The 26903-nt window shown below is 45.6% G+C and overlaps 1 protein-coding gene and 1 pseudogene across 3 annotated transcripts; one reads left to right on the forward strand and one right to left on the reverse strand.

Annotated features, from left to right (window-relative positions):
* Positions 1-26903, forward strand: B4galt4 (beta-1,4-galactosyltransferase 4). Of its 3 annotated transcripts, none has more exons than XM_021209196.1 (7): positions 1-106; positions 9495-9892; positions 11450-11682; positions 14675-14862; positions 20123-20245; positions 22988-23092; positions 25959-26903. In XM_021209196.1, exons 2-7 carry the CDS (start codon positions 9640-9642, stop codon positions 26089-26091), a joined length of 1035 nt encoding a protein of 344 aa, XP_021064855.1. In that variant the 5' UTR covers positions 1-106; positions 9495-9639; the 3' UTR covers positions 26092-26903. The 3 variants fall into 3 exon arrangements, with proteins under 3 accessions (XP_021064855.1, XP_021064856.1, XP_029400675.1); XM_021209197.1 differs by having other exon boundaries at positions 3-173; XM_029544815.1 differs by lacking the exon at positions 1-106 and adding an exon at positions 8468-8533 and having other exon boundaries at positions 25959-26896.
* LOC110329414 lies at positions 6201-7874 on the reverse strand (annotated as a pseudogene).

Below are 26903 nucleotides of genomic sequence, written 5' to 3' on the forward strand. Positions count from 1 at the left end.
GCAGAGCCGCCTCCGGGCGGCGCAGGCGGTCCATGGAGGGCGATCCCCGGGGCTGCTCCTCACCACCTCCCCTTTCCCGGGCGGCCTCCCGGTGGCCGCGTCCGGGGTGAGTATGCCGGGCCCGATCTCCGCTGGTGTGCGCTCCGAGCGGCCATCGTCGGGCTGTGAGCCGGGTGGGTCCACGGGATGGGGCCGGGCGGACACGGAGCCTGCGCGCTCAGGCCTCGGCGCGGCTGTCCCGCCGGGAGAGCGGCGGGGCGAGCTGGGGGCCTGCAGAGGCCCACCTTGGCCGGGCTCCCGCTCCGGTGCCGGCGCCCCAGAGCCCAGAGCCGGGGAGAGGTTGCGCTCAGCAGGGAGATGCAGGATGCATCCGGCTGTGTCCTGGAACCGGGTGCTGGCATCTCCGAGCGCCTCTACCTGGAAAAGGCCCATCCATCTGGGTATGGGTCAGACAGCCTTTCACCTGGGGAGACAGCTCAGCTGATCCGTACTTCCATGCCTGAGAGGGCCCGAGGTCTTTCGGCCAAGCCAGGGGCACTCACATGGGGTTTGAAGGGCTTGAGACCCACCTGCTGTGTGTAGGTCGGACACCTGGTGCCTCCAGGGGCTGTGGATCTGCATCACTTGATGTTCTGGTTTCCCTTAGATAAGGGCGATTAACTCTTGGTTTGGAGTTCAGGTGCTGAAGGGCGTGGGAGAGAAGGATCTAGAGAAGGCCTTTGCGGGGAAGTAACCTTAGGAGGGTATTAGCTAAGTCTGGTGCCTGTGGGTTGCAAAGTGTTCAAAAGTGAAGTGAGCCAGGAGGCAGGAGCCCCAGGCGTGGGCTGATCTCCCCAGTGGTTTGGTAATGAAAGAGCAGACAGAAGGTGGTAATTTGAGAGTTGAGAAAAGGCCTCTGTCTCATTTTAAAAAATCATTAACTGGTGTGTGTGTGTGTGTGTGTGTGTGTGTGTGTGTGTGTGTGTGTGTAATGAATCTTTGGAGGATGTAAGAAACTCAAGGAATGTCAGATATGATTCAGGTTGAGAAAGTGAAATTCAAGATAGTGTTGGAGGCTGCCCCCGCACCCTGCCAGAGAGTGCAGAAATGCTGCTCCGGGGAAGGAAACACAGCATTGTTGGTTGGTTTTCTTTTCTTCTGTTCTTAAAGTGAATTTTTAAGGACAGATTTGGCCTTTGCGGACACTGAAAACTCCGTGAAATAGCACAAACCTCTGTGTGCCTGACCGCATTTGAGAGAGGTCCACAGCTTTGATGGGGGACGGTGGCATCTCAAAGTCAATTGCTGACCATGCTGAACTGTTTGGTGAATAGGTAGGGAGGGCCGTAACAGCGACTCCTTTACTACATTCTGTGTGCCACTTGATATAGGTATTTAGTACCTTCTCTAAGCTGGGCTGGTAATAGTGTGTGCCTTGGGAACTAACCACCAAACAAACATGTCTTGGAAGACCTTTATCCACACTGGGGCCATCCAAAGCAAGTCAGCCCAGAACTCATGAATGCAGTCCAGACTGGCCCGGAACTGGGTGGGGGATCCTCCTGTTTCAGTCTTCTTAGTGCTGGTCTTATAACTGTGAACCATTGGTGACTTCTGGCTATTCAAGCTTTTTCTCTTTTTCTTTTTTTAAAACCATCACTGAACAATGGTATGTGCCAGAGTTACCCAGGTTCCTGTTTAAAATACAAATTTCTTGGCTCTACCCCAGACCATTGAAACAAAACCTTTGGGTGTTGACCCAGGAATAGGTATTTCAAGAAGACTACACAGGGTACACAGTACAGGCTTCTCTGGCTAATGCTGAAGTTCTCTCTCTCTCTCTCTCTCTCTCTCTCTCTCTCTCTCTCTCTCTCTCTCTCTCGCACACACACACACACACACACACACTCACACTGAGGATAAAAGTATGTGTGTAGATAGGGGCTTGAAAGGCCTTTTTAGAACAGTTCCTCTTAACACATGATCGAGTTGCCACCAGCTTTATGCAACTAATCATTACTGTCCCCTGTCTATAATAATGTCATTAAAAATTTTTTAGAATATTTTAAAGGACAACTAGTTATTTTTTACTTTTTAAAATTATAACAGCGTTGTTTCTGGTAATGAGCCATACCAGCTCTGAATTAGAAACACAGCTTTCTTAAATTTGTCTCAGTGACTATTTCTGCTATTTTTGTACAGGTCTCTATCATGAACACATGTACTGCACAGTTGGGATTGTATATACACTTTCATGTTATTTTTTTACCTGGCTATGGTAAGCTCTTCTTCCATAGTTAGGGTCTTTTAAGCACTCATTTTGGGGGGGCTACATACTTATGTGCACATGCACATGAGGAGGCTGGAGAACAATCATTTGTGTCATTGGGATTAAAGCCAGTGGTGTCACCATGCCTGGCCTTTATGGAGGTTCTATAGATCAACATCAGGTTCTTGTGTGGTAAGCACCTTACTGGCTGAACGCTCTTTCTAGTCCCTTAAACACCTTTTAATAAAAACACATGCTCTAGGATGTGACATTGATTAAATCAGATCCCTGTTACTAGCTTTTGAGTTCATTTCAAGGTTTTGCTGTTTTGGCACTGTTGATGTCAATACAACAATCTCCTCTGATTGTGTACTAAATTATGTAATCAAGAGTTAGTTATAGTGAAATGTGCTTTCAAAAATCCTATTTTCATACATCTTCTTACTGCTCTTTTTTTTTTCCATCAGAAGGACAGTGGCCGTCTCTCAGGGGTCCGTTCCATCTGAGGTCTGTTCTCTGTCGTTGGTTCTGAGACTTCACAGCATGTGAGAGTCACCTATTGTTTATATTTCAGCCTGGGTCTCAGATGTAGCTCTTCGGACCTATCAGTTCTGGAGTGGAATATAGAAACCTATATAGCTTTGTCCATTCCTCCAAAGCACATTTGGAGTCACAGATGAGAAGTGTTTTTAAATAAAAGTCAGATACACTCAGAAAATCCAGATCAGTGTCCTGGAAACACTCATACACTCGATAAGAAGTTGAACTAACATTTTGAGACATGAGCTCTTGCTTCTCTCTCTCTCTCTCTCTCTCTCTCTCTCTCTCTCTCTCTCTCTCTCTCTCTCTCTCTTCCCAAATTATCTCAAAGCATTCCAGCCCTTAGGACCATTGGTAGACCTGACCTGTGATGGCTACAGAAGTGGACTTCTATGACCCACTGCAGAATTATCGGATAGCTGTGAACAGACATGGGAAGACATACTCAGTGAGCTTCTACTGAAATCTCCCACCCGAAAGCCTCATGACTCCTATAAACATCTATTACATAAAACAACTTCAGTCACTTGCTAGTTCAGTTGACGTCATGTTTCCCGGCAGCTTTTGTTTTAAAGTGGTTGTTGTGGGGTCACAAGCATGCCCTTGAAGGGGGTAGTGGGTCCCTGCCCCTTCTTTCTCCATTCTTTTTTTTTTTTTTTTTTTTTGGCTCTGAAGTAAGACATTTTGTTTCCTGCATGCCACCTACCATGATATGTTGCCTCACCATAGCACATAAACAATTGACCATGGGCCAAAACACATCAACCTGTGAACCAGGTTGTTTCTAAGGTGGTCATCTAGAGAGTGTGCACCGAGATGAGTGCACACAGTGCAGCTTAGGAGAAGCCCCTCCTGGTCCTGTAGTCAGTGGCAGAGGGGAGGGGCAACAGGCTTGATCCAGTGTTGTTCTAGAAAGGTAAATGGAAGGGTGCTGCTATGAGCCTTTGCTACTGTAAGACCTCTCCTAGGGTTGTACTTCTCTATGTAGCCTTGGCTGTCCTGGAACTTGAGACCAGGCTGGCCTCGAACTCAGAGAGCTGCCTGCCTCTGCCTCCCAAGTACCGGGATCAAAGGCTTGCACCACCACCACCACCGACTTCATTCTCCCCTTTTAAATATAGCATCTCTTTCTTCAGAAGGCTTGAATTGTGTTCTGTCCTTATTCATATAGTATATCTTAGAAAATTGTATATTAGGTTGGTTTGAGACATCACGAATACACAGAGTTGCAAATCTTTTTGAGAATTCAGTTATTTACCAAGCATCAATTGGGAATATACTCAGGGTCCCTGACTTTATGAATTTTTAAAAAACATTTTGTAATACTTTAATCTTAGATTGCTTAAAAGTTTTAAAAATGATACAGAAAGTTCATGTAGCTTCTTGTAATATATTTATTCCTTTACACAGAAGTGAAACTTTATCAATACTATCTCGACTTCATTTCTCAATACTGTTGGTAGGCTTTATTTCTCAATACTAGAAACAGCTTTTCAAGGTTAGTTGGTCTTACCCAGTCATTTGATAACCTCTTTAAGGTGATGTTGGCTTTTGAGAACCTCCTTAAGGTGATGTTGGCTTTTTTGTATACTTACCAATTGCAGTCTTTGCAACCATAGAGCACAAAACTGTTCATTCTCAAATCTCTATCAGTTGATTCTTATGCCTGTGGTGAAGCCGGACTGACACAGTGATGGCTGTAGTGTTTGCTTAGTGGGGTTTTTTTTTTTTTTCCTTCTCCTGGCTGCTAAATTGGAAGTTTCCGTATGAAAGAGATATCTTTTGTCTCCTGTTCCTTTCTTTATTTGATCAGTTATGTCAATATATACTCTTGGAAACTCATTTTATTCTGTAGATTAAAATACAGAGCACATTTTTTAAATTAAATGTTTCCAGTTGGGAGCCATCATTTAGAACGTCTTCAGCATTTCCTCTGAACTGCCCAGAGAATCTCGAGGTAGCAAGACCAAGTGCCTGGGGCGACGTGCCCACTCATACCGTGTCTGTGGTAGCTGTGGGTAGCCTTCGGGGGCTTAGGATGCAGATTTTGGTGCCCACCAGCTGCTGAATGCCATCATATCCTTTCTCTCTGGTGCAGGAGTATTTACTGCATAAATGTGGCACCTACCGCATCGTCCTCGGAGGCATGGAAATGGAGTATGTTTATGTCGCGTTGCTGTTGGGTATAGCTTACCTTCCTTATTAGATAATCTTTTCTATTATGGGAAGTTTAAAAAGCACACAGACATACAAAGACCATGAGCCCTTAGGTCATTGTCTCCTAACTATCTCAATGTTTAACCAGTCTCGTTTCATGTGTTCCTCTTCCTTGGAGTGAGAAGGAGTGATGAGAGCATGTTTGAAAATCAAACTGTAGATGTTAAGGGAAAGGAGAAGACTGAACTAAAGAAGGGCAGTACTTCCCTTTTGGCCTGTGGGTGTCCGCGCCTGTGCTGAAAATTGGCAAGTACTCAGAGCATACACATTACATTGAGGGAAAGCTTGCTGGTGGTGGCACACAGCACACACCTTTAATCTCAGAGCTTGGGAGGCAGAGGCAGGTGGATCTTTATGAATTAGAGGCCAGCCTAGGCTACAGAGTGAGTTCCAGGACAGCCAGGGCTACACAGAGAAACCCTGTCTCAAAAAACAAAACAAAATAAACAACAAAACAAAAAACCTAAACCAGCCAAACAAAAAAACCAAAATCTATGGCAGATTTCTAGACTGGAAAGGTGGGTGAGGGTTGCCCTAAAATAACTCCTTCATGAATTTGTTCTCTGAGGATTCCCCTGTCCTTTCTTATATCAGTGTCTTGATTAAATACGAGAATGGCTCCAGGAAGAGGGAGAGAGAGCATCATGCTTACTTAAATAATAGCACAAATAAGTCTGATGGCACCTTCCCTGGGGTCCCCTTCCAGGAGTCACCTGCCCTGGGGATAATGTTTGTTTGAAAAGTCATTTTGTTTCTAATTACAAAAGTATTAGTAGAAGTATTATATACTTCTAATTACAAACGTATTATATGCTCATTGAAAGAAAACTGGAAATTATTATTACAAGTATCTGTACTCCATCAGAGGTATGATTAGGATTAACTTGGCTAATATTCTGATGACATATGACTCACTGTGGCAGTCAGCAAATCCCTTGCAGTCCTGGAAATGCCGTAGGTGTTTGGGGGTGCCTTCTCATGAAATTCTTACAGCATCATTATGAAGTGAGCATGTTCCCACCTCCCAAGTTTAGTTTTTTTTTCCTGTTGACATTTTTATTTTTCAAGATAACAGGAGTTGTATACAAATGACAGACCCCTGCTTCTTTATTTTTATCTAAATAAAAGATAACTCAAGATGAATTCTCAAGAGAGAGAAAAAAAGCTTTATATACATAAGGGACTGTATCTTCCTTCATCGTCTACTTGGAACCAGTGGTTGTGATGCTGTGGTAGAATCAGGAAAGAGGTTGTGGTAAGTTGGAATAGGTACGCTGCTGTTAACATTTTACCAGCAAACCACCTGCCATGCCATGCATGGACAGCAGCAATAGCAGCAGCAGTAGATGGGCACGTCACATACACACTGCTCTGAGCTGAATTTTTGTCAACATAAATATAAATGACTCCTCCCTGTTTATTACATTCTTCAGTGACATCATCTTTAATCTCTGTCTCCTGTCCAACTTCTTCTTCTGTTTGAGGGTTAAACATGGAGATTAAAAAAAAAAAAAGTGTTAGGAAGTTGGAAACACTGTGTTGCACGAGGTTAAACAGATAGAGCTGAGGCTTTGGTCAGTTGGGAAAGTTGTGTTTGCAATTCTATAACAAAAGAGGATTCTGCCGCAGCACCAAATGCCAAAGGGCCACTCATTTGTAAAGCTTGTCGCGTTGCTGGTGGAATCTGCAAACCGGTACCCTCTGCAAGTCTTGCCATGAACTGGAGACATCCAGTTGTTTCCATGTCAATTCCAGTCCTTTCTAGTTCATCACTGTCCAAAAATGAAATAGCACTCGAATCATCAGTTCGTTCAGTAACATGAGCAACTGTTATTGGTCTCCCAGCTAACTTGAATCCATTAAGCTGTTCCAAAGCCTTTTTGGCGCATTCTGAATCAGATAATGTAATGGATCCGTAGCCCTTAGAACCACTGGTTTCACTATCCATCATGAGCAGAATACTTTCAATTCTCCCAAAAGGTTCAGAGACCCCCGGAAGCATATCTTCAGCTACATTAAGGTGTAATGAGCCCACGTAGAGCCCCATAAGGCCAGCATTTCTCTTCTGTACGTTGTTTGCCATTGCAGCAACTCTATTATTTTCTGCCTTTGATGCCTGGACTATGAATGGCACTCCTAAAACTCCTTGGCCAGTTAACCCAGTTGCTAGAGGCACGGAGCTGACATCGACAAATTCCACATAGGCAATTCCTTTGGAACGTCTTGAATTTCTATCAGAAACCATTCTCACATCTCGAACCTTTCCTATTGCAGAGAGAAATTCTTCAAAATGTCTTGGTGAAATTCTTGCTGCCGGTTGCACACAGAAAACTGTCCTTGCGTCCTGTTCCTTGGGAGGAGATTATCAATAGGTTCCCTCACAGGGCTCTGGTCTTTGCTGAATGGACTTTTGCTTCGGGAATGGCTTCTGTAGAGACTTCTGTAGCGGCCTCGGAATCTTCTGTCTCAACTCCGTGAGCAGCTTCCTCTCTTTTTTTGCTTCTACTTTGTTTCCTCTCTCGGCTTTTGCTCTTTTTCCTTTCTCTGTCTCTACTTTGTTTCCATTCTTTCCTTTTGCTTCTTTTTCTCTCATGACTATGACTTCTGCTCTTGCTCCCCACCCCACCCCCTTTTGATATGTTCTTCATGGCCGTTAGCACTGGTTCTCATCCTTACCATTGATAGTTCACGCTGGAATCAGAGGTGAATTCATGGGAGTAGAGAGATGAAATATCGTTAGGCAAGTCCTCCTGTCAGGGGCCTCAAGCATTGCCTCAATATCAATATCTTCTTCTGCCACTTTCTTTACTCCCCTGTATGGGTTTTCTTGTGCCTGTGCTTGACTCGGGACCCACCCCTGCGACAGCATCGGTCAGCTCCCTGAAATGGCCCTCCCAAGTTTTATCTAAGGTAGGGAAACATGCCGAGAGAGGTTGTCTCCAAACCTCTGGTCACTTCTATGACAGGCAGAGGGTAGGAGATCTCTCTCGAACACCCCCCACCCCCATTTCTCACAGAAACAAGTTTTGCCTTTGAACTTTCTTCTGTGCCACCAGTTTTCTAGAGGACACTTAAACTTATAAGGGGGGGTGGTGGTGGTAAGTGGTTATTGTTAAAATGGGTCATGAAGGTCAAGCCTTCATGCTGGAATTAATAGTCATATAAAAAGAACAAGAGATATGAAATCTGGATTTTAATCTCTGAGTGTGTATGTGTGTGTGTGTGTGTGTATACTTGTGTATCAAGGAAAAGCCATTAGGGGTATAACCAGTACAAGGGCCCTCAACAAGAAGCTGACCACACTGGACCCCAGTCTGAGCTTTCCAGAAAGCCCCCAGAAGTGGGAGAAGTCAAGTCACGGGATTTTATTACCACTGCCAAGCAGGCTGAGATGGAAAGGCCTCTGCAGCTGCTTAAGAAGTACAAGCCTATAAAGAACCCTGGCCCTCCCACAGACAGATCTCTTCCTGTACACAGGGAGCTATAGCCGCCAGTCAGGGCTCGAGCCAGCTCTGGGAGGCCCTGAAGGTGGGTGGTATATATACTTACTGCACTGGCTTTTCCTTTCTTGTCACTTGAGATATAATCAGAAGTATTTCCTTGTTGGTCCATAGCACAGACAGTCTGTTTGGCTATGGAAATGAACTAGAGTCTGGCTTCAGGACTTGCTGTGTTTTCCTTGGTAAGATGTTTGGGATTTGAGGCATACTATGACTTTGAGGGTGCCGAGAGGATGTGGGGGTGTTGTAAACTGCACCCCAGAGGCCCTCCACAAGTACCCTTATCATCTAGTGAATGTCCTGGTGTAGATGGTGGGCCCTAAGTACCCTGAAAAGCTGGATTTTTGTTGTTGTTATTGTTGTTAATAACTAAGAGCATAATATACTTTGGAGATGAATTTGTATTATCCCACCTCATGCTATTGAAGTATGAAACCAAGGACAGTTTATCACCTGTGAGAAACACCTTTGATAGAGTCGTGGTCCAGGCAGCTGCCAGTACATCTGCATTGGCCATTCCTGGACCAGTCTCTTTCATGTAGGGGCGAGAATGATGGTCACTATTTGGTGGCTACTTAGTGCGTGCCAGGAGGCTGGTCAGTATTTCCATGATAGTCCAGCCCTGTAGGAAGGTAGGTAATATCTAGGTAGATATCATTTTACCCCCACATTACAGGTAAAGGAGCTCAGGGAAGATAAGGACGCTCGATGAAGTGACTGGGCATAGGTCACTTGGCTCATAAGTGGTAGAGAGCCCAAGTCCCTGCTCTTGACTCTTTTTTTTCTCATTGATTATTGACAACCTCTGTTTGGGTCCCCTTGTGTTTCTTGTCCCACCCCACCCCACCCCACTTGGTTGGGCTCTGCCCTGGGATAACATCTCACCGAGACCGCAGCTCAGCTGGGATTGGGTTTCTAGTGAGTACTGAGGTCTGTCATTTTAGGACAGGATTTCCACTCATAATATACCCTTTGTGATTGTCTTTCAGTGATCTCTGGGCTAGAACTGCTGGGCAGTGGCAAACATTACCTCATGAGTTGCCATCAAACCCCCGGCCATACTGGAAAAGTACAATTTGAAACCTCCTCACGCCAGCCGAATCGGAGATACAGGTTACTCACCAACGAAGAGACATGGGCTGCAACCCACCTTACCACCTCTCCTACAGATTACGATTTTTGTTGCTTTTTACCCTGTGCCTGACGGTGGTTGGGTGGGCCACCAGCAACTACTTTGTGGGTGCTATTCAAGTGATCCCCAAGGCAAAGGACTTCATGGCTAGTTTCCACAAGGTCATACATTTGGGGAATGAAGAAACTCTGGGTCACGATGCAGCCACGAAAAAACCAGAGCTTGCTAACTGCCCTTCGGTGTCTCCAAACCTCAGTAAGTGTTTGCGGTGTGTGTTCTGTAAGTACTACAAAAAGTTACCTCACGGATGTACAGAAAAGTATGAGTAGTAGAATAATAGTTCAGTTTTGCAAAATGGCTATACCTTGGCGTCAGCATGCCAGTTTATTTATTTATTTTTCTTTTTTAAAAAATGGAATCTTCCAAGAGTTTTGTGACGCCCTTACTCCTTTCATTCCATCCTGACTCTGGGACTCATGGGCCTTTGAACCTGGCAGATCGGAAGCACATGCTTGTGTGTGGCCACGGCAACTCAGCATTCTGTTCCAATTCCAGTTTGTTGATCCTCATCAATAATACAGTTCAATCCTATCCTGCGAATGATCCTAATTTGATCATCCATACTATATTAAGTCAACCGGTCTGGACTTGTGGTTCTGTCTCCCGACGTGGGTCTCACTGTCTCTCTAAGACAGAGGGCGCCTGGGCGTACCTGTGTGCTACACCTGCTGTGTCCCCGCTTAAGTCACAGTGTGCAGTTCATGCTTGTCTTTCTGTGGACATAGTAAGCAGGCAGTGTGGGGATGGGGGTATGTCATTCTAGCTGTGTAGTCCAGCTGCCCTCCCAGACAGACAGCTATGGCTTCCTGTCGTCTACACTAGGAGAGAGGTCTGCTGGGTGGCCTGGGGTTCTTTGTAGGCCTGTTGTTCGTAACCTGCTTGTGGGAACTGCAGCCTGTCTGTCTTAGCAAGCCTCAGACTGTTGAGAGAGGGCACTTGGAGATGAAGGGGCTTAGTACAACCTGTTAGCAGCTCGCAGAGTTAAAGCCTGTCTAGTGTATGTGGGGACTTAAAGGGCACAGAGGAGATTATCCCTGTTCCTAAGCAGAGCTCTGCCTCGTCTCCTGCCGGTCAGGCTATCCCTTTGTATTCAGGTCAGAAAATGGGGGTTACTTACTTCAGTCTGATATTCGAAGCCCTGCTCAGGATTGATTACCGTGGACAGCCTCGAGTTTCACCGGCAGATGCTGTGTTAACTGGAAACATCTACCCTGGCATGGTGGGAGAGCAGTGTATGTCATTGTCATCCTGGCTAGGGAGTCCGGTGGGCTTCAGCTTCCTCCTGGTGCCTCGCCCACAGGGACCTAAGCATGAGGAGTGTAGGGCAGAAGTGGGAAGAGGGCCTCACGCAGGAGGTGGAGTCTGCAGAATGTTCTTGGCTTTCATATTCCATCCTTCTCGGTAGAGGAGTTACTGTGTCTTGCCCTGATCTTTAGTGGGCGGTGAGGTGGCTGGGGTTGTCTGCGTGGCTCACCCCAAGAAATGGATCACAGAGCCAGAGTTGACTGGCCAGGCACGGGAAATGCTCTTACACACCAAGTTACTTGCTTTGTCAGCAGGCTGCCATTGTCTTAGTGCTCTGTGTTCGGCTCATGAGACTTCCATTCCAGAGAGAGAGAGAGAGAGCAGTAGGAGCTGTGGTCCTCCCAGGGCTCTGGGCGGAGGGCCAAGCCTCCATCTGAATCAGCTGTGTAAACCCCAGAGCTTCGTGCCACGGCTCCGATTCCAACCTGTGTCCGGTGTTGATTGCAGGAGGCCAGAGCAAGCTCGAGTTTAAGCCGGACCTCACTTTGGAGGAAATAGAGGCTGAGAACCCCAAGGTGTCCAGAGGCCGGTATCACCCTGAAGAATGTAAGGCTCTGCAGAGGGTGGCCATCCTCATTCCCCACCGGAACAGAGAGAAGCACCTGATCTACCTGCTGGAACACCTGCATCCCTTCCTGCAGAGGCAGCAGCTGGACTACGGCATCTATATCATCCACCAGGTGAGGGTGGGCTTCCCTGGACCCTGTAGTCTGCGCGGGAAGCGGCGTGCCTGGCTGTTGTGGGTGAAAGAATTATCATCAGAAAGAGAATTTTCCTCCCTCACCCACCTTCTAGGAGAGCAGAGGAAATTCTGATCCTGAATTTGGAGCCATGGGGCAAAGCCCTAGGAAGTGTCACTGTCCTCCTCACTTGCAGTTTGGGAGGAAGCCTGTTTCTGAGAGCAACCCCCTACATGTGGATTTCGGTAACCAAATCCATGTCCTCTACAAAAACAGCACTTGCTCTTAACCACTGAGCCACCCCTCCAGCTCCTCTAGCTTCTTGTCTGTTGTTGAACAGGCCCTTTTGTAACCGAGGCTTGTCTGACACACAGCCGAGGTTGAGCTTTGATCTCTCTCCCCTTACCTCCGCTTCCCCCAGATTGGGGTTGCAGGCAGACACCAGCACACGTGATTCATCTGGAGGTTGAACTCAGGGCCCTGTGGGTGCCAGCAAGCACGATACCCACTGAGCTACGTCTCCAGCCCACTTCCTCTGTTTTAGAACTAATCTTGCTTTTTAACGACATTGGTTAAAACTGTGATTTATTGAGTCTGCCTTCTTACTTTGGATGGTAGCTACCAAAATATGGCACTATTTTTAGTTTGTTTTCCTTTTCAAAAGATTGTGTGTGTGCGTGTGTGTGTGTGTGTGTGTGTGTGTGTAGTCAGGGGTCTCTCTTACTGTTTCTGCTGCTGCACACTCCACGTTAGCTCACCTGAAAGTTTCCAGGCAGTCCCCCCTGTTCCCACCTTCCCTCTTATCACAGGGTTACAGGGATTTTCACCTCATCTGGCTTTTTTTTTTTTTTTTTTTTTTTTTAAATTTAAACTGTAGTTGAACCAGTTGTTGGTTGGCCATTTCCACAAGTTCTGCACCACCTTTACCCCAGCACCCCATGTGGGCAGGACAGATTATAGGTTGAAAGTTTTGTGGCTGGGTTGGTGTCCAATCTCTGTGCTGGGAGCCTTGTCTGGTTATAGAATCATCTAGGTTTTTTATGTGAGTTCTGGGTTTTAAACCCAGGTTGTTAGGCATGTGTGGCCGTCTCTCAAGACCCCCTTTTCCCATCTCTTCTGTTTTCTTTCATCTTCCCGCCTTTCCCTGCTTTCTCCTTCCTTCATGGCCAGGCTAGCTTGAAACTTTCAATTCTCCTGAGAACTGAGATCATAGGCATGTGCTGTGTTGTTCTGTTTGTATGAACAGAAACATACCGACTCTTTTTTATTTTCTTTCCAGGAAAGTGCTGCTGTAACTTCTAAGAATCGCTTATAATTTTGTTATGATAAGCTGTCAAATGAGACTTTATTTTTACAGCATTCAACTAGCCTTGGGCAAAGTTGTACTGAAAAGTCCTGGTGTCATATTGTACGTTAAATGTTGATGATCTTGCAGGCCGTGTTGTCTTCAGAGCCTTCCGAGCGGCCTCTGTCATTAGTGTCGCAACAGGACTTGGCTGAGCCATTTCCAAGAATGTTTTAAGTAGCTTAGACGTATTAGCAGCAGCCTTCTCGGTTGATAGGTCACAATTTCCTGGTGCTTCCTGACAAGTTCTTAGCTGAGTCTCTTAGAAGTTCAGTGTCAGTGCGGAGGGTTAGCTGGAGATCAGCCAGGAGCCGACAGGAAAGCAGTGACACTAACTGTTGTGACAAGAACCTTTTAGGGGCTTTGTCCGTTTCCTGTGGAATCCATAACGGCCCTTCAAAAACTGAGCTTAGGAGAACAATTCACATGAGCTCCAGCCTCTTAATCAATTGAAGTGCACAATTCTGTTGCTTTATTTTTATTTGTATTTTAATACTACATCGCATTTTATTTTTGGTGCTAAAAAATACCACATAAAAATTATCTCAGCTACTTTCTCATTTTTTAAAAACCATCTTGTTAACTTTTTAAGTGTACTGTTGAGTAGTGTTAAGTATGTGTGGGACTGTGTGGAGAGATGATTCAGCAATTAAGACCACATCAGGCTCTGGCAGAGGACCAAGCTCAGATCCTTAGACTCACTTCCAGCAGCTTACAACTGCCTGTAACTCCAGATCTTAGGACCTGATGTCCACTTCTGCCCTCAGAGGCCACTTATACCCGTGTAGCATGTGCGCGTGCACGCACACACACATACACACACACACACACACACACCATGCACCCACACACATGTACACACACACACATGTACACACACACATGCACGCACACACATATACCATGCACCTAAACAATATGTACACACATACAACACACTGAAAAATAAAATTATTCTTTAAAAATGAAGCTGTTTTCTGATCAGGCTTGATGGCTCATTCTGTCATTCTATTTTTTTTTTTTAAGATATTTTCTTTATTTACATTTCAAATGTCCCCTTTCCTAGTTTCCCCTCTGAAAATCCCCTATCTCCTCTTCTCTCCCCCTGCTCACCAACCCATCCACTCCTGCTTCCTGGCCCTGGCATTCCCCTATACTGGGGCACAGAACCTTCACAGGACCAAGGGCCTCTCCTCCCATTGATGAGCGACTAGGCCATCCTCTGCTACATACGCAGCTCAAGAATGGCTCATTCTGTTATCTCAGCATTTGGGAGTCTGAGGCAGGAACATTGTGGTGAGTTTCAGGCCAGCTTGGAGAAATGTCTCAAAAAACAAAAACAAACTTTACTCTCATACAACCAATCTACTGGACTTTTTGGTCTTTTCATCCAAGCAAATTATTCACCATCAGACAACTTGCCAGACTCAGCGGGTAACTTTTAAATTATAGAATATAAATATGCATGAAACACAAATCCCAACTGAATGGTTTATTTGTTATTATTGCATTTCCTCTGTTAGACCCTAGTGTATGTTGTCTTGCCAATAAACAGAGATAATATAACACTCCTAAATGCAGGTGGAGGAGAGCACACGAGCGAGCCTTTTCTCTGCAACTCTTCATTTTCACGTGCATTTTCCGTAGACGGGAAGTAAAAAGTTTAACCGAGCCAAGCTCCTGAACGTGGGCTATCTGGAAGCTCTCAAGGAGGAGAACTGGGACTGCTTCATATTCCACGATGTGGACCTGGTGCCGGAGAATGACTTCAACCTCTACACCTGTGGTGATCAGCCCAAGCACCTGGTGGTGGGCCGGAACAGCACTGGCTACAGGTAAGATGGCCCTGGCTGCAATCGATCGAGGCCATGCTGATGTGGTGTCCACAGTGAGTTAGGGAGGAGAGAAATGGGGAAAGATAGCCCATTTTCCCTTAATGTGCAGAGCAGCAGTTAAAGGATGAAGTAAGGAAAAAAAAGGTCTCCCAAAACCTTGGCAAGAAACACAAAGACGAAGGGAAGGGGCAGGAGAGAGAATGTGATCCACACAATTGTATTGGGCCGCCTGCAGTGCCTGTGGTGGCCCCGCCCTGCAGTGCCTGTGGTGGGACCTGACAGGCTTTCCCACACAAACCTGCCCACCCATCTTGATTTCCTCTACCGGACAATCTGATGTCATCCTCTAGGCCAGTGTTTGAACATCCTGTCTATTTTGGGGACATCTTGCCAGAGTTCTAGGAAAGGTTGGGGCTGCACATGCCCACCTTCGTAGTCTGCTTGGGAACCAGGATATCCAGGACAAGTTCCTGCCTTTCCGAGCTGCCATGGGAAATCCCACCGTCCATCCTTTTCCTCTCCATATCTGCCTCCCCATAGAGGAATATGATCTTTAACTGTATTTAATTCCAGCTCCTTGTCAAATCTAACCGGCTGGGACTTAGTGGATGCAGGTAAGCCCTATGTAAATTAAGCTGACTGTGCACACACTTCCCTGTCACCTTCCTCCAAGGCCCGCCACTCCTGTGGAGCTATGCCACTCCACCAGTCTGGAGAGGCAGAGAAAGTGCTGGTGTAAGGAAACAGGAAGTTCCTATGGAGACTTCCATGAATCTGTGAGCTCAGCTGCTAGCAGTTAGAAGGAGGGAGGGGAAGTGTGTGTGAAACTAAAACTAACCTGGAAAAGAGAGTGGGAGGCTCTGCTAGAGCCTGCAGAGTGAGAAAGGGAAACTGACCTTCTTGACCACCTTCCTCCGTCTTGGCTCCTGTGTTGCTCTTTCGATGTAGGCCTCTTCCTTTGGATTGCTTAAGAGCATGCCTTTGTGACTCCCATGAGAAGTCCTCTCCGGTGGGAGCGTAATCCACGTCTGCCCCTTCTTTGTGAGGTCCCCGGGACGAACCAGAGTTTGATTCCACCAGCGTTCACTCTGAAGAGCAGTGCGTTTCTTAGGCTTCCTTACAGAGCCCGGTGACCTTAAAGCAGCCTTTCTGGAAGGTCTGCAGTCAGCATGGAGGGCAGGGTCCCTGTGCCCACACAGATGGCAGCACTTCCCGTTAATCTTCCCTAGCCTCTCTAGTTTAGCACCTCCCCTGATGTTGGGGCCATGTGCGCTTCAGAGTGCTCTTAGGCCATGAGGCAGGGAGGAGCAACAGGAACCTGAGGTGAGGGTCCAGTTAACCTCAGTGTTCCCTCCTTCTCTGAGGAAATGTCATCAGGCTACATGCCCAATTGTGACCGACTCTTAGCCTCCTAACTTTTAGCTGTCACGTTCCTGTTCTGTTTCTTTTTCTAATTACATGGGGCGGGGTTAAGGACAGGCTATGGACAAGAGTCTACATTGTATCATAGTGTTAACCTGGCCATCACCATGAAGAGATAATTGCCCACTGGGACCTGATTTTGACCTTACACTCTGGTGTGACCATCGTGGTCTCCATCAGACACTGTGCACTTTAAGAGATGGCCTGTACCTATCTTGCTGTTTAACTTCCCCTTACATCTGGCCAGATGCTGCTGCTATTCCCAGACACCATCGGCAAGCTTTTGTCTCCCTTGCATAGTCGAATAGCCTTACCTTTTGATTTAAACGGACGCTCTGAGGAAAACAGTGGCCCAGAGTGTGTGTGTATACGTGCATGTGTGCATACATGCTGACGAGAGTCAAACATGAGGCCTTTGCAGTATGCAGGTTCTCCACCACTGGGTTATATTTGTTCTGTACTTCTTATCCATCCCTTCAGAATTCAATCTTACTTTGGTCCAGTTTTATTGTATGGATCATGCCCATGCCCACCCGCCTGCCCCCAGCCCCTTTTGTGGCTGGAGAGAGAGTGGCCTTCTACCTCCTTACCTTTGCTATTCTGGGCAAAATTCTGCTGGTGGCAGGCAATTTCAGTTTCAGGGTATCAGTGACTTCTGATGGCAGCTCTGTATCACTGCGTTATAGCCTCAATGAGCTCAGGCTTCTTCATTGCCCCAATAGCCCCATGGATGTAGGTATAAGAAATGTTTTTTTTTTTTTTTTTGTCTACAATCACAAAGAGGAAGAGGAGGACACTGGCTATCTGTTCTCTAGGCCTTAGAGGAAATATGGACTTGTTCCTTTTGCCTCATGTATTCAAACCTATAAGGAGGTTGGTATTGTTGGCATCAAGGGACTGGGCACTGTTCATAAAGAAATGTCCCGTAAGTGTTACCATGGCAAAACTGGAAGAATCTACAACATTACCCAGCATGCTGCAGGCATCATTGCACACTAGCAACTTAAGGGCAAGATTCTTGCCAAGAGAACTCATGTGTGGATTGAGGATATCAAGTACTCTGAGACCAAAGACAGCTTCCTGAACTGGGTGAAGGAAAAGGATCAGAAGCCAAAGGAAGTTAAAGAGAAGGGCACCTGGGTTCAGCTAAAGCGCCAGCCTGCTCCACCCAGAGCTGGACACTTAGTAGGAGACTGAGCTGCTGGAGCTAATTCTGTATGAATTTGTGGCTTAAGGTACAAAAAGGAATAAACAGCCTAGACTGTGGAAAAAACAAAACAAAACAAAACAAAACAAAAACAAATGGAAATGTTTTCACTTGCCACACATTCAGTGGCAGGAAGTTAAAGTACCTTGCCCAAGTGTTTCAGATTCATGGTGAATTTTATTGCCAATAACTCCTATGTGCCCGCCTCCTTTCTCCAAGGACTCCATTGTAACTGTATGACTCCATCTTCCTCATTCTGAGGACCTTACAGCCCTTTAAAATATAGTTGTAAACTCACTTGAGGGACTTTTAAAATGTACCTTCTTCCAGAAAAAGGACCAAAAGCAAAAGTCAGTAAACACAAGAGGCATTTGCTGGACAACAATGGTAAGAGCAGTTCTGTGGTTTCCCTAGAGGCATCTGCTGCTCCTCCCCATAGCAAAGCTGGGCTCAGTGCTCCTTAGCCTACGCTCTTCCTCACCAGAGTCTCACACCGCATCCTCCCTCATCTGTACATCCGGGTCCTTCCAGACCCTGCCCCTCTTGCTGTGGCTGTGGTTCCCAAGAACCCTGGGGTTGTCCAGTTCAGAGCTCTAGGAGGGAAGGCCCCTGGTAGTCCTGTGTTCTCAGCCAGCTGCCTGGAGCTTCGTAAGAACTAGCAGTCCCCTCCAGAGCATGTATGCCAGGTCTCTCATAAAAACTGCTCATTGGTGCCTAGAGGTTATGTGGGGCCACTATTTCTATCCACATGGCCCTGAGGTAGCTGTTTTTGGTTTTGTTTTGTTTTGTTTTGTTTTGTTTTTGATAGTTAAGAGTCCCTTCATTGTAGCCGGGCTTGGTGGTGCATGCCTTTAATCCCAGCACTCGGGAGGCAGAGGCAGGCGGATTTCTGAGTTCGAGGCCAGCTTGGTCTACAAAGTGAGTTCCAGGACAGCCAGGGCTATACAGAGAAACCCCGTCTCGAAAAAACAAAACAAAACAAAACAAAAAGAGTCCCTTCATTGTTAAGCTCTTAAATGTGATTGTGATGGGCAGTCTTGGTTGTCAACTTGACTAGACAGAGAGGTGCCAATGAGATCAGTTGGGTATAGCTCAGGGGTGCCTGGGAGGGCATCTCCAGAGACAGTCAGATCATGATGGCAATGACCAAATTAGTGATTAATGATGGATTTATAATCCTATGACATTAATGGGAAGTGGTGGGTATTTTTAGATTTGGGGTTTACTTGGAGGAAGTGGGTCACTAGAAGTATGTTCCCAGGGACTATGTACTGTCCTGTTCCTCGTCCTCATCTTTGTGTCTTAACTGTCATGAAGTGAGTGGCCGTCCCTACCAACCATATCTTTTCCACTATGATATCCTCACTGGCCACAGGCCCATCAGCAATGGAGCGAGCTGGCCATGGATTGTAGGAAACTATGAGCCAGAATAAAATTGTCCTCCTTTAAGATTGTTTCCCGCAGGTATTTTCATGGTAAAAGTTGATAAACATAATGATATCTATTCCTGTTATGGGATACATAGGGACTAGTTTATATGAGGAGTATAGAAACCGCTCAACCTCAGAGGAGTTTGGGGATACCAGGTGTTGGGTTGGAAATGTCTACAGTATACTGAGTGTCTTTCTTTTGGGTTTTCTTCTTGTCTGGAAAACATCCGTCTTTAGTTGGCTGAAGTCCATGAAAAGTTTGAAATCGTCTATGTGGTCACATGGTTCTGTTTAGTAACTCCCTCCAGCTGCAGTTTGGGAGGGCACCAGAGTTGTATTAAGGGTTAGCCTTAGCCTAGCTTGCTGACAGTTCAGTAGGATAAGAGTCCTTTCAGCCTGGGAGCTCCTCTCTGACATTCCTCCCACCCTCTTGTCCTAGGCCTTAGGCTTCCTCTTTCCCTTATTAGTCTTAACAGTGGTTCAGCGTGGTCTTCAGGTACTCACAGCTGCTGAGTTATCTCCGCACAGGAATCTTGTGAACTTGAACCCTTCGTCCATTGCCCGTTGGCATAAGCCCTAGGAACATCTCAAATTTAGCCTAAGAATAAATTCATTGTCTTGCTCTCAAAACCAAATGATTTTCTTCATACTCGGTTTTCATGAAAGACACTGCATTCCATCTGATTGCCCAAGCCAGGAGTTCATCAGCGTGGGGGTGGCCTGTTGAGCTCTGTAGAAAGCAAACTCTTAAGATGGTGGTTTGCAGAGTGAGTACAACCAAAGCATGGACTGGAACTGTCTCCTGATTTACACCTCTTCACTACCCAAAGGAAAGAGGTGGGGGGGGGGGAGTATATTTATCATGAGATTCATTGATGCTGAACATACCTGGTGTTCTTAGCAGCCTTTACGTGGGATGGCTTCTCTCACTCACATTTAAGGTGACAGTGAATACCAGAGTTATCAGTAACAGGCATGTGGGTCACCTTACATAGTGGGGTCACCCAATAGCAGATCAAAGGCTAGTAGTACAGGGAGGTGGGTGTGAGGCAAGAGTAGATACATGAAATGGGTGGAGGTGAACCGTCTCCCAAGTGTTCCTGGAATGCTAGCCCCCGAAAACAGGGCTAGCCAGAGCGTCTGTGGGGAACAGAGGGACTTTGTGCTAAATGTCACTTCTCTGTTTTCTCTTTTGCTCCAGGTTGCGTTACAGTAAATATTTTGGGGGTGTTACTGCCCTCAGCAGAGACCAGTTTTTCAAGGTGAATGGATTCTCTAACAACTACTGGGGATGGGGAGGAGAAGACGATGACCTCAGACTCAGGTGAACAGCAGAGAAGGGACCTTCCCTGGGGCTCTGTTCTCAGTGGTGACCTGGAAACCTATACTTGTGTGTAGTTCCTGGACATGCCAGGCGAGCAGGTCCTAAGGCTGCAGAGTTGGCTTAAAGGGTGCCAGGGTATGTGTGTGTGCATGTGTGTGTGCGTGCATGTGTGTGTGTGTGTATGTGTGTTGATGGTAAAAATGTTCCCATTGCCCAGAAATTCCTAACTATTCAAAAGCCCAAAAGTCAGAGTTGTGATCCCAAGGACCTCCTGGGTAGACAGGAGACCTTTCCCTCTTCCTGACGCTGCTTAGAAAGTGTGTTCTAAGCTGGAGATCTGAATTGACAGATGTGTGACGCTCAAGCTCCCACGAGGCTGTGTGGCATGTGTGTGTGTGTGTGTGTGTGTGTGTGTGTGCGCGCGTGCTTAGGGCCTCATGCTGCTCAGTCTTGTCCCCTTCGGGCAGAGAGCCTTTTGCTGTGTTTCTGAAAGAGGAAGGTCTTCCTCCCTAAGGGCTCCATGTCACTCAGACCCCCAGCAGTCACCATCATGCTCACACGAGCTGCTGATCATCTGGAGTCAGGGTTAGGAAGGACTAGAGGGAGCCAGCACTCCCTTTTCCCCCAAGTCCCTTGTACTGCCTAGCTGGGCGAGCAGTACAGTTGCTATGGTTACATACCATCACTGTCTCCTTTCCCACCGATCCTTAGCTTTAAGGGAGAGTGAAACCTCAAGTTTTGTTTTTGCCAGCAGTGGAAGGGTTCACCTTCAGCAACCTTGAGAGTTCTTTTCAGAGATCTCTGCTCGTGGCAGAGAAGGACTTCAGGACAAGCCAGTTGGAAACAGACTTGGAGTTTATCCAAAGGCATTTCTAATACATACTGGGTGCAGGAGTTCACAGATATAGAGGTCTTTGGGGGGAAAGAATACGATATACCCACATGTTGGTGTGGACTTCTCTGGGGGAAATTATATTTCATTGTCTTATATGGCATGCATGTGCACACACATGCACACATACTTGATTCTGTTTCCTAGATAGATTGCTTAAAGGGTGTCAATTACAAGGTTTCACAATTTTTTTTAGCCTTTATTTTTTGCCTACAAATGTTTTGTCTGCACAGACATACCTGTGCACTGTGTATGTGCAGGGCCTGTGGAGGGCAGAAGAAGGAGTCTGATTCCACCTGGGACTGGAGACCACCCTGTGGTTGCTGGGGATTGAACTCTGGTCCTCTGGAAGGGCAATCAGTACGCTTAACCATTGAGCCATCTTTCCAGTCCTACAATAAGGTTCAAAGACCTGTGAACTGGCTCATTTATTTCTCTCCAAAATTTTTCTTTTGTAAATGAAGTTGGGTGTGGTTTTGGGATGTGGGTTATTTAGATTTACAGATGAGAATGGAGTGTCAAGGTGGAAAACTTGAAGATGTAAGCATTCTGACCCTGCATTGGACACTGCTGTTTTTAGCATCCTAGTTTGAAGTGTCTGTAGGAAAACCCTGCGTTATCTCTGCAGGCAAGTTTGGCTGTATCAGCAGTGCTGAAGTTTCCTTTCTGTCTGCAGGAAAGGCAGCCAGATTCCGGGGTGTGGGGGCTCTTCCTCGCCATGTCTTTTTGCTTTTCTGTCTTTCTCTTCTGCCTCCATGAGACATCGTGTTCCTCAGAACAGGTTTCCACCAATGCACTGAATAAGCCAGGAAGGACGGAACATTACATTGATTGAGACCTGCCGACTAATACTGAACACCACCCATCTTTGCTCCTACAGTATTTATTACAGTTTGTAACGCATGTTCCACGTGAATTCTGTTGTTTGAGCCTTTGAAATGCATTCTGTGTCACCAGTCTCATTTCTAGACAAGGCCAAGACCTGGTAGGGTGAGCTGACTCAATGCTGTTGTCAGCCACAGAGCTTAGAGCGAACCTTGGTTTGTGGCCGAGATTATGACTTTACACAGTCATTCCTTTCCTTGTGATGAGAGAGCATTATTAATTGCAGAGTCCAGCAGGCTCGGCTGTCTTGCTGCTTAGGATGCATAATAAATTAATATTTTATCAGGTCCTTCCCTCTCGTTTTAAGAGTCATTAACTTCAAATTGGCATTTCTCCGCTAAGTAAGTGTTAAATGCTATTTCTAAGTTTTTGAGCCACAGAAGACAATGGAACATAATTCTCTCACACCTACACATGGTTGTGTCTTAATCTTTCCACACAAAACCTCCATGTCTGTGAATGCCTGAATCCAGTCTATATTAAGCACTTTGGGTTCACTTGGAACTCACTGTGTAGCTCAGGCTAACTTCAGTTTATCACTGATCCTCATGCCCCTGATTAGCATTGCCACCCAACCTGCTGGAATTACAGGTGTGTGTTGCCACTGGAAGATTCTTTTAGTTTTTGAATGACCTTTCTCTAAACTTGGATGCTGAAATTTCACACCACTTTATTATTATTATTATTATTATTATTTACTTTTTAGAAATCCCATAGAGTTGTCGTATATACTGCTTATTCTGTCCTGAGAGGATATCACTGCTAAGTGTCTGGGTGGCACTTTGGTGATAAAGGATAGTGACCATGTCTCAAAGATAATCATTGTGCCCATGAATAATAGCACCACACTGGCCAGCCTCCTTGTGTGTGTGTGTATGAATTTTTTTTTTAATTGCAGGTGATTCTTTTAAAGAATGGTAGGTCAATGGGATAGAGTTCAAAAATGAACTTCGTTATCTTTCTAGGGTTGAGCTCCATAAAATGAAAATATCCCGGCCCAAGCCCGACGTGGGCAAATACACCATGATCTTCCACACCAGAGACAAAGGCAATGAGGTGAACATGGGCCGGTAAGTCCTGGATTCCCAGACCAGTGTCAACCTGGGTATCAAGTCTCTTGTGTAGCTAACACACCATTGCTGGACTGGTCCCATAGGCTGGCTCACCTTGTTAAAAGCTTTTTACAAAGGAGCTTTTAAAGCAGAGCCCAAAGTAAGAAAGATTATTACCATCAATAAAACTTTCTCTCTCTCTCTCTCTCTCTCTCTCTCTCTCTCTCTCTCTCTCTCTCTCTCTCTCTATATATATATATATATATATATATATATATATATGAAAGAGTAGTACCTAGATCCCTTATTTCAGGGATTGTAAACTCTGGGTTCTCTGCTTTGTCCCACCTTTTCTTCTATCTGCTGGATTCTTTGTCATAACATCTGTGTGTATGCATTACACATGCATCCTTAAAATATAAAAAAGAACCAAAGTACTATTATCATGTTATCATACCTAAAATAATATTAACAAAATACTTCATTATGTTACTACCTGTCCAGTTTTTTTTGTTTTTAGATTTCTCTGATTGTCTAGTAAGGACTCAGTAAAAAAAAAAAAAAAAGAAAGAAAGCATTGGCTTGCTCAGCATGGTACGGAAATGATATCTACGTGATTATGAGGATGATCTCCTTTGGCCTAGAGGTTCTCCTTCGATTCTTTCTCTTTTGGGGAGACGGAGTTTTACTGACTACTTAGTCCATTTTAGCCTCGAGTGGGCTCCCCCCCCCCCCCCCCCCCCCCCCCCCCGTCTTGCCTTCTGAGTGCTGGGAGTGTAGGTGAGCCCCGCCAGGCCCTGCCCCTTCTTTTTCTTGCCTCATTCCTTGCAGTGTGCTTGTTGGACATCAGGGCCTGCATCTGGTGGATTCAGAATCAACCCCTTTATGGGTTTTTTGCTAATTGTTCCCTGGTGACTTGATATGTTCCAGTGATATTATTATTATTATTATTATTATTATTATTATTATTAACACAGGCTGGGAGAACAGGTTTGGTGTCGGGATTGCTCTGTGGCTCTCGGTACTGTGAGCTGATGTACTCGTCCTGAGATCTCTCATGATATCTTTGCCTAGTGATTTTTAGCACCGATTTCTCATTGCCTCAATCAGAGTTGCAGAGCTGTAATGTCCTGATGCTGTCATCCCATCTTCATTTATTGACTCTCTTTACAAAGAAGGATGTCCTTGGGGAGTAGTTCCTACAAGAAAGGCAACCTGAAGGCTGAGAGGCAAACGCTGGCGGATCATTTTCCAGAATTATAGCCTGGTAGTCCGGGTATCCCTGAACATCTTTGGGTTTGGAGTTCATGTTCTTCTTGATAAGAGGTGGCCTTGACTTTGGCCAGCCAGAGCTCTTCAAGCTGACTCCTGAGTCCTGCAGATGTGACCATGGCCGTCTGGAAGCTCTGTGCTCTGTGCTTTGGGGAAGGCAGATGCTCCAGCCTTGTCTGTTCCTCTCCTGCCCACCTTTGGCCCTTTCACTGAGGAACTCCAGCAGATAAACACATTGTGTGTGTGCCTCTGATGGAAGAATTTATGGTCTTTTTTCTGAGTTTTTTTTTCTTTGAAAAGCAATGTTCAAGATTATTTTGGCCTTTTATTAATTTGTACATGTTAAGACAGTGTTAAAAATCTTTTAGCTTTTGTTAGAGGCCACAGGTCTAAAAGAGCAGACTTTTCCATGTCATTTCAGTATTTATCAACAGTCGTGCATTTTTCCATCTGTTAGAATACTTAGAAGTGGTATGAAAAGTACAGATCATCTGGATGCCCAGACAGCCCCCCTGGGTGTGTCCATGTGGCCTTCCCAGACCCACACCCTCCTCCTAACACTCACCGTGCCCTAGGTGACACGTCCCTGAACTTCACAATAACTGCTTTTGTCACTTGATAATTCCTTAGGCTGTTACTTGGTTTTCTCGTTTTCCATATGTTTATATTCCTTAACAAAATAGGGATCACTTTGGCACATTTCCAGCTATGTGTGAGTGTAGTCATACTGTGTTTGTTCTCCTTTGGCATTGTACAGCTCAGTGCTGTGCTTCTGGTATCCACCCACGTTGTCACGGTCACGGCTGAGCTCCTAACCCTGTTGCTTGGCTCCAGCCACAGAGGTGGCTTATTCTTCTTCAAATACATTCAGTTCTTTTGTCTGTCTGTGCCCCCTGACCACAGAGTCTTTGCTTAGAGCGTCCTTCCCTTCCTTCTTCACTCAGTGAACTATGTGTCTTTGAAGAGTCAATGAAACCGACCCTGTCGATGTCCCTCCCTAGACTCTTTCACATAGTAAGGTGACCCTTATCCTCTTGTACACACACATACACATACATATACACTTACACATGCATACACCTACACACACATACATACATACACAGACATACACTCATTCATGCATGCACACACACATACACACTAACAGACACACACACACACACACACACAGATTGGCACACACAGTTTTTTAGACTCTTATGAAAACTATGTATGCTCCTGTCATAGACAACTTTCTTCTCACAATAGTGGAATGGTCAGAGATCCCCTGATGTTCAGCCAAGGACCTGTTAAGAGTGGGCAGCACATACCCCTTTTCTATCAGTGGCTCTTATAATCCTATAGATAGGAGTGCATTGGAAACAATGATCTATCACCGTTGGTCCAGGCTATCATTATTTGATGTGGGATTTGATCCACAAATAACATGGCTATCATTATTCTGTGTTCTGTGAGGAACACACCTTTTATTTTTGGCAGTAAGAAACTCAACAGGTATTATTATATTATTATACAGTAAATTATAAAACCACTTACGAGAACACTTTGGGGCAGGACAGATAGCAACGGGATGCGTGTCATATTCTCGTTTGCTCTTTTTTATCTTTAGAATGAAGCTGTTGCAACAGATGTCACGGGTCTGGAAAACAGATGGCTTATCGAGTTGTTCTTACAGATTACTCTCTGTGGAGCACAACCCTTTATATGCCAACATCACAGTGGATTTCTGGACTGCTGCATGACCCGGATCTTTTGATGACATTCAGAGCTGATGATTGTAATAATTTTGGCCTAGAGACTTCCACAGTAGCACATGTTAAGAACTTGTTCCAGCTAATTATTAGGCTGAAATTTTCCACGTTCTCAGCAGAGCTCTTGGTTATGTAGAATGTAGAACCATAGTAACAAGACAGCTTTCTTGGTTGTTTTGATCATGGCTGTGAAATGTCGTAATGTGCGTACTTGAAGGACTAAAGATAAGAAGATGTGATGAGGTCGACTTGTGAACTGTGTCCTTGCAGGATTCACTTCAGCAATGAATCATGAGATCAAAACGTGGAGAACAAAATTCCCGAGCGTCTTAGAGAACCGGAATTCTGTCTAAGACAGAGAGGTACTAAGATATGTTTCTGTTACTCAGTATATCCTATATGGCCATCTGTGAGGTGGTGGAGTCCGGATTCGAAGAAAACCATAGACGAGGGGAGCAAAGTCAAGAATCAGAAGCCACAGACACGACCGTAAGGAGCTGGCTAAGGACAGAGTATGGAGTGAACTGGCAGCGGTCCCTGTGCAGGCTGCTGCCACCAATCCTCTGTGGCAGATGCTGCCTCATCAGAAACACCTGTGACCACCCGACCCTGAATGTACCCAGCCTCTTGAGAGGCTCTTGCCAGTAATAACCCACCAGAGAACATACTGTCTATTAGTTTTTAAAGCATTTTTATAAAATGATTTTGTACATGTAGGATATGAATGAGCAGTTTATAAGCCACGTAATGACTGATAATATGTCTATAGAGTATCTCTGCAGTAAAAAGTGAAAAAGCTGCCA

This window comes from Mus pahari, chromosome 12 (genome assembly GCF_900095145.1).
Source record: "Mus pahari chromosome 12, PAHARI_EIJ_v1.1, whole genome shotgun sequence".
NCBI lineage: Eukaryota > Metazoa > Chordata > Mammalia > Rodentia > Muridae > Mus > Mus pahari.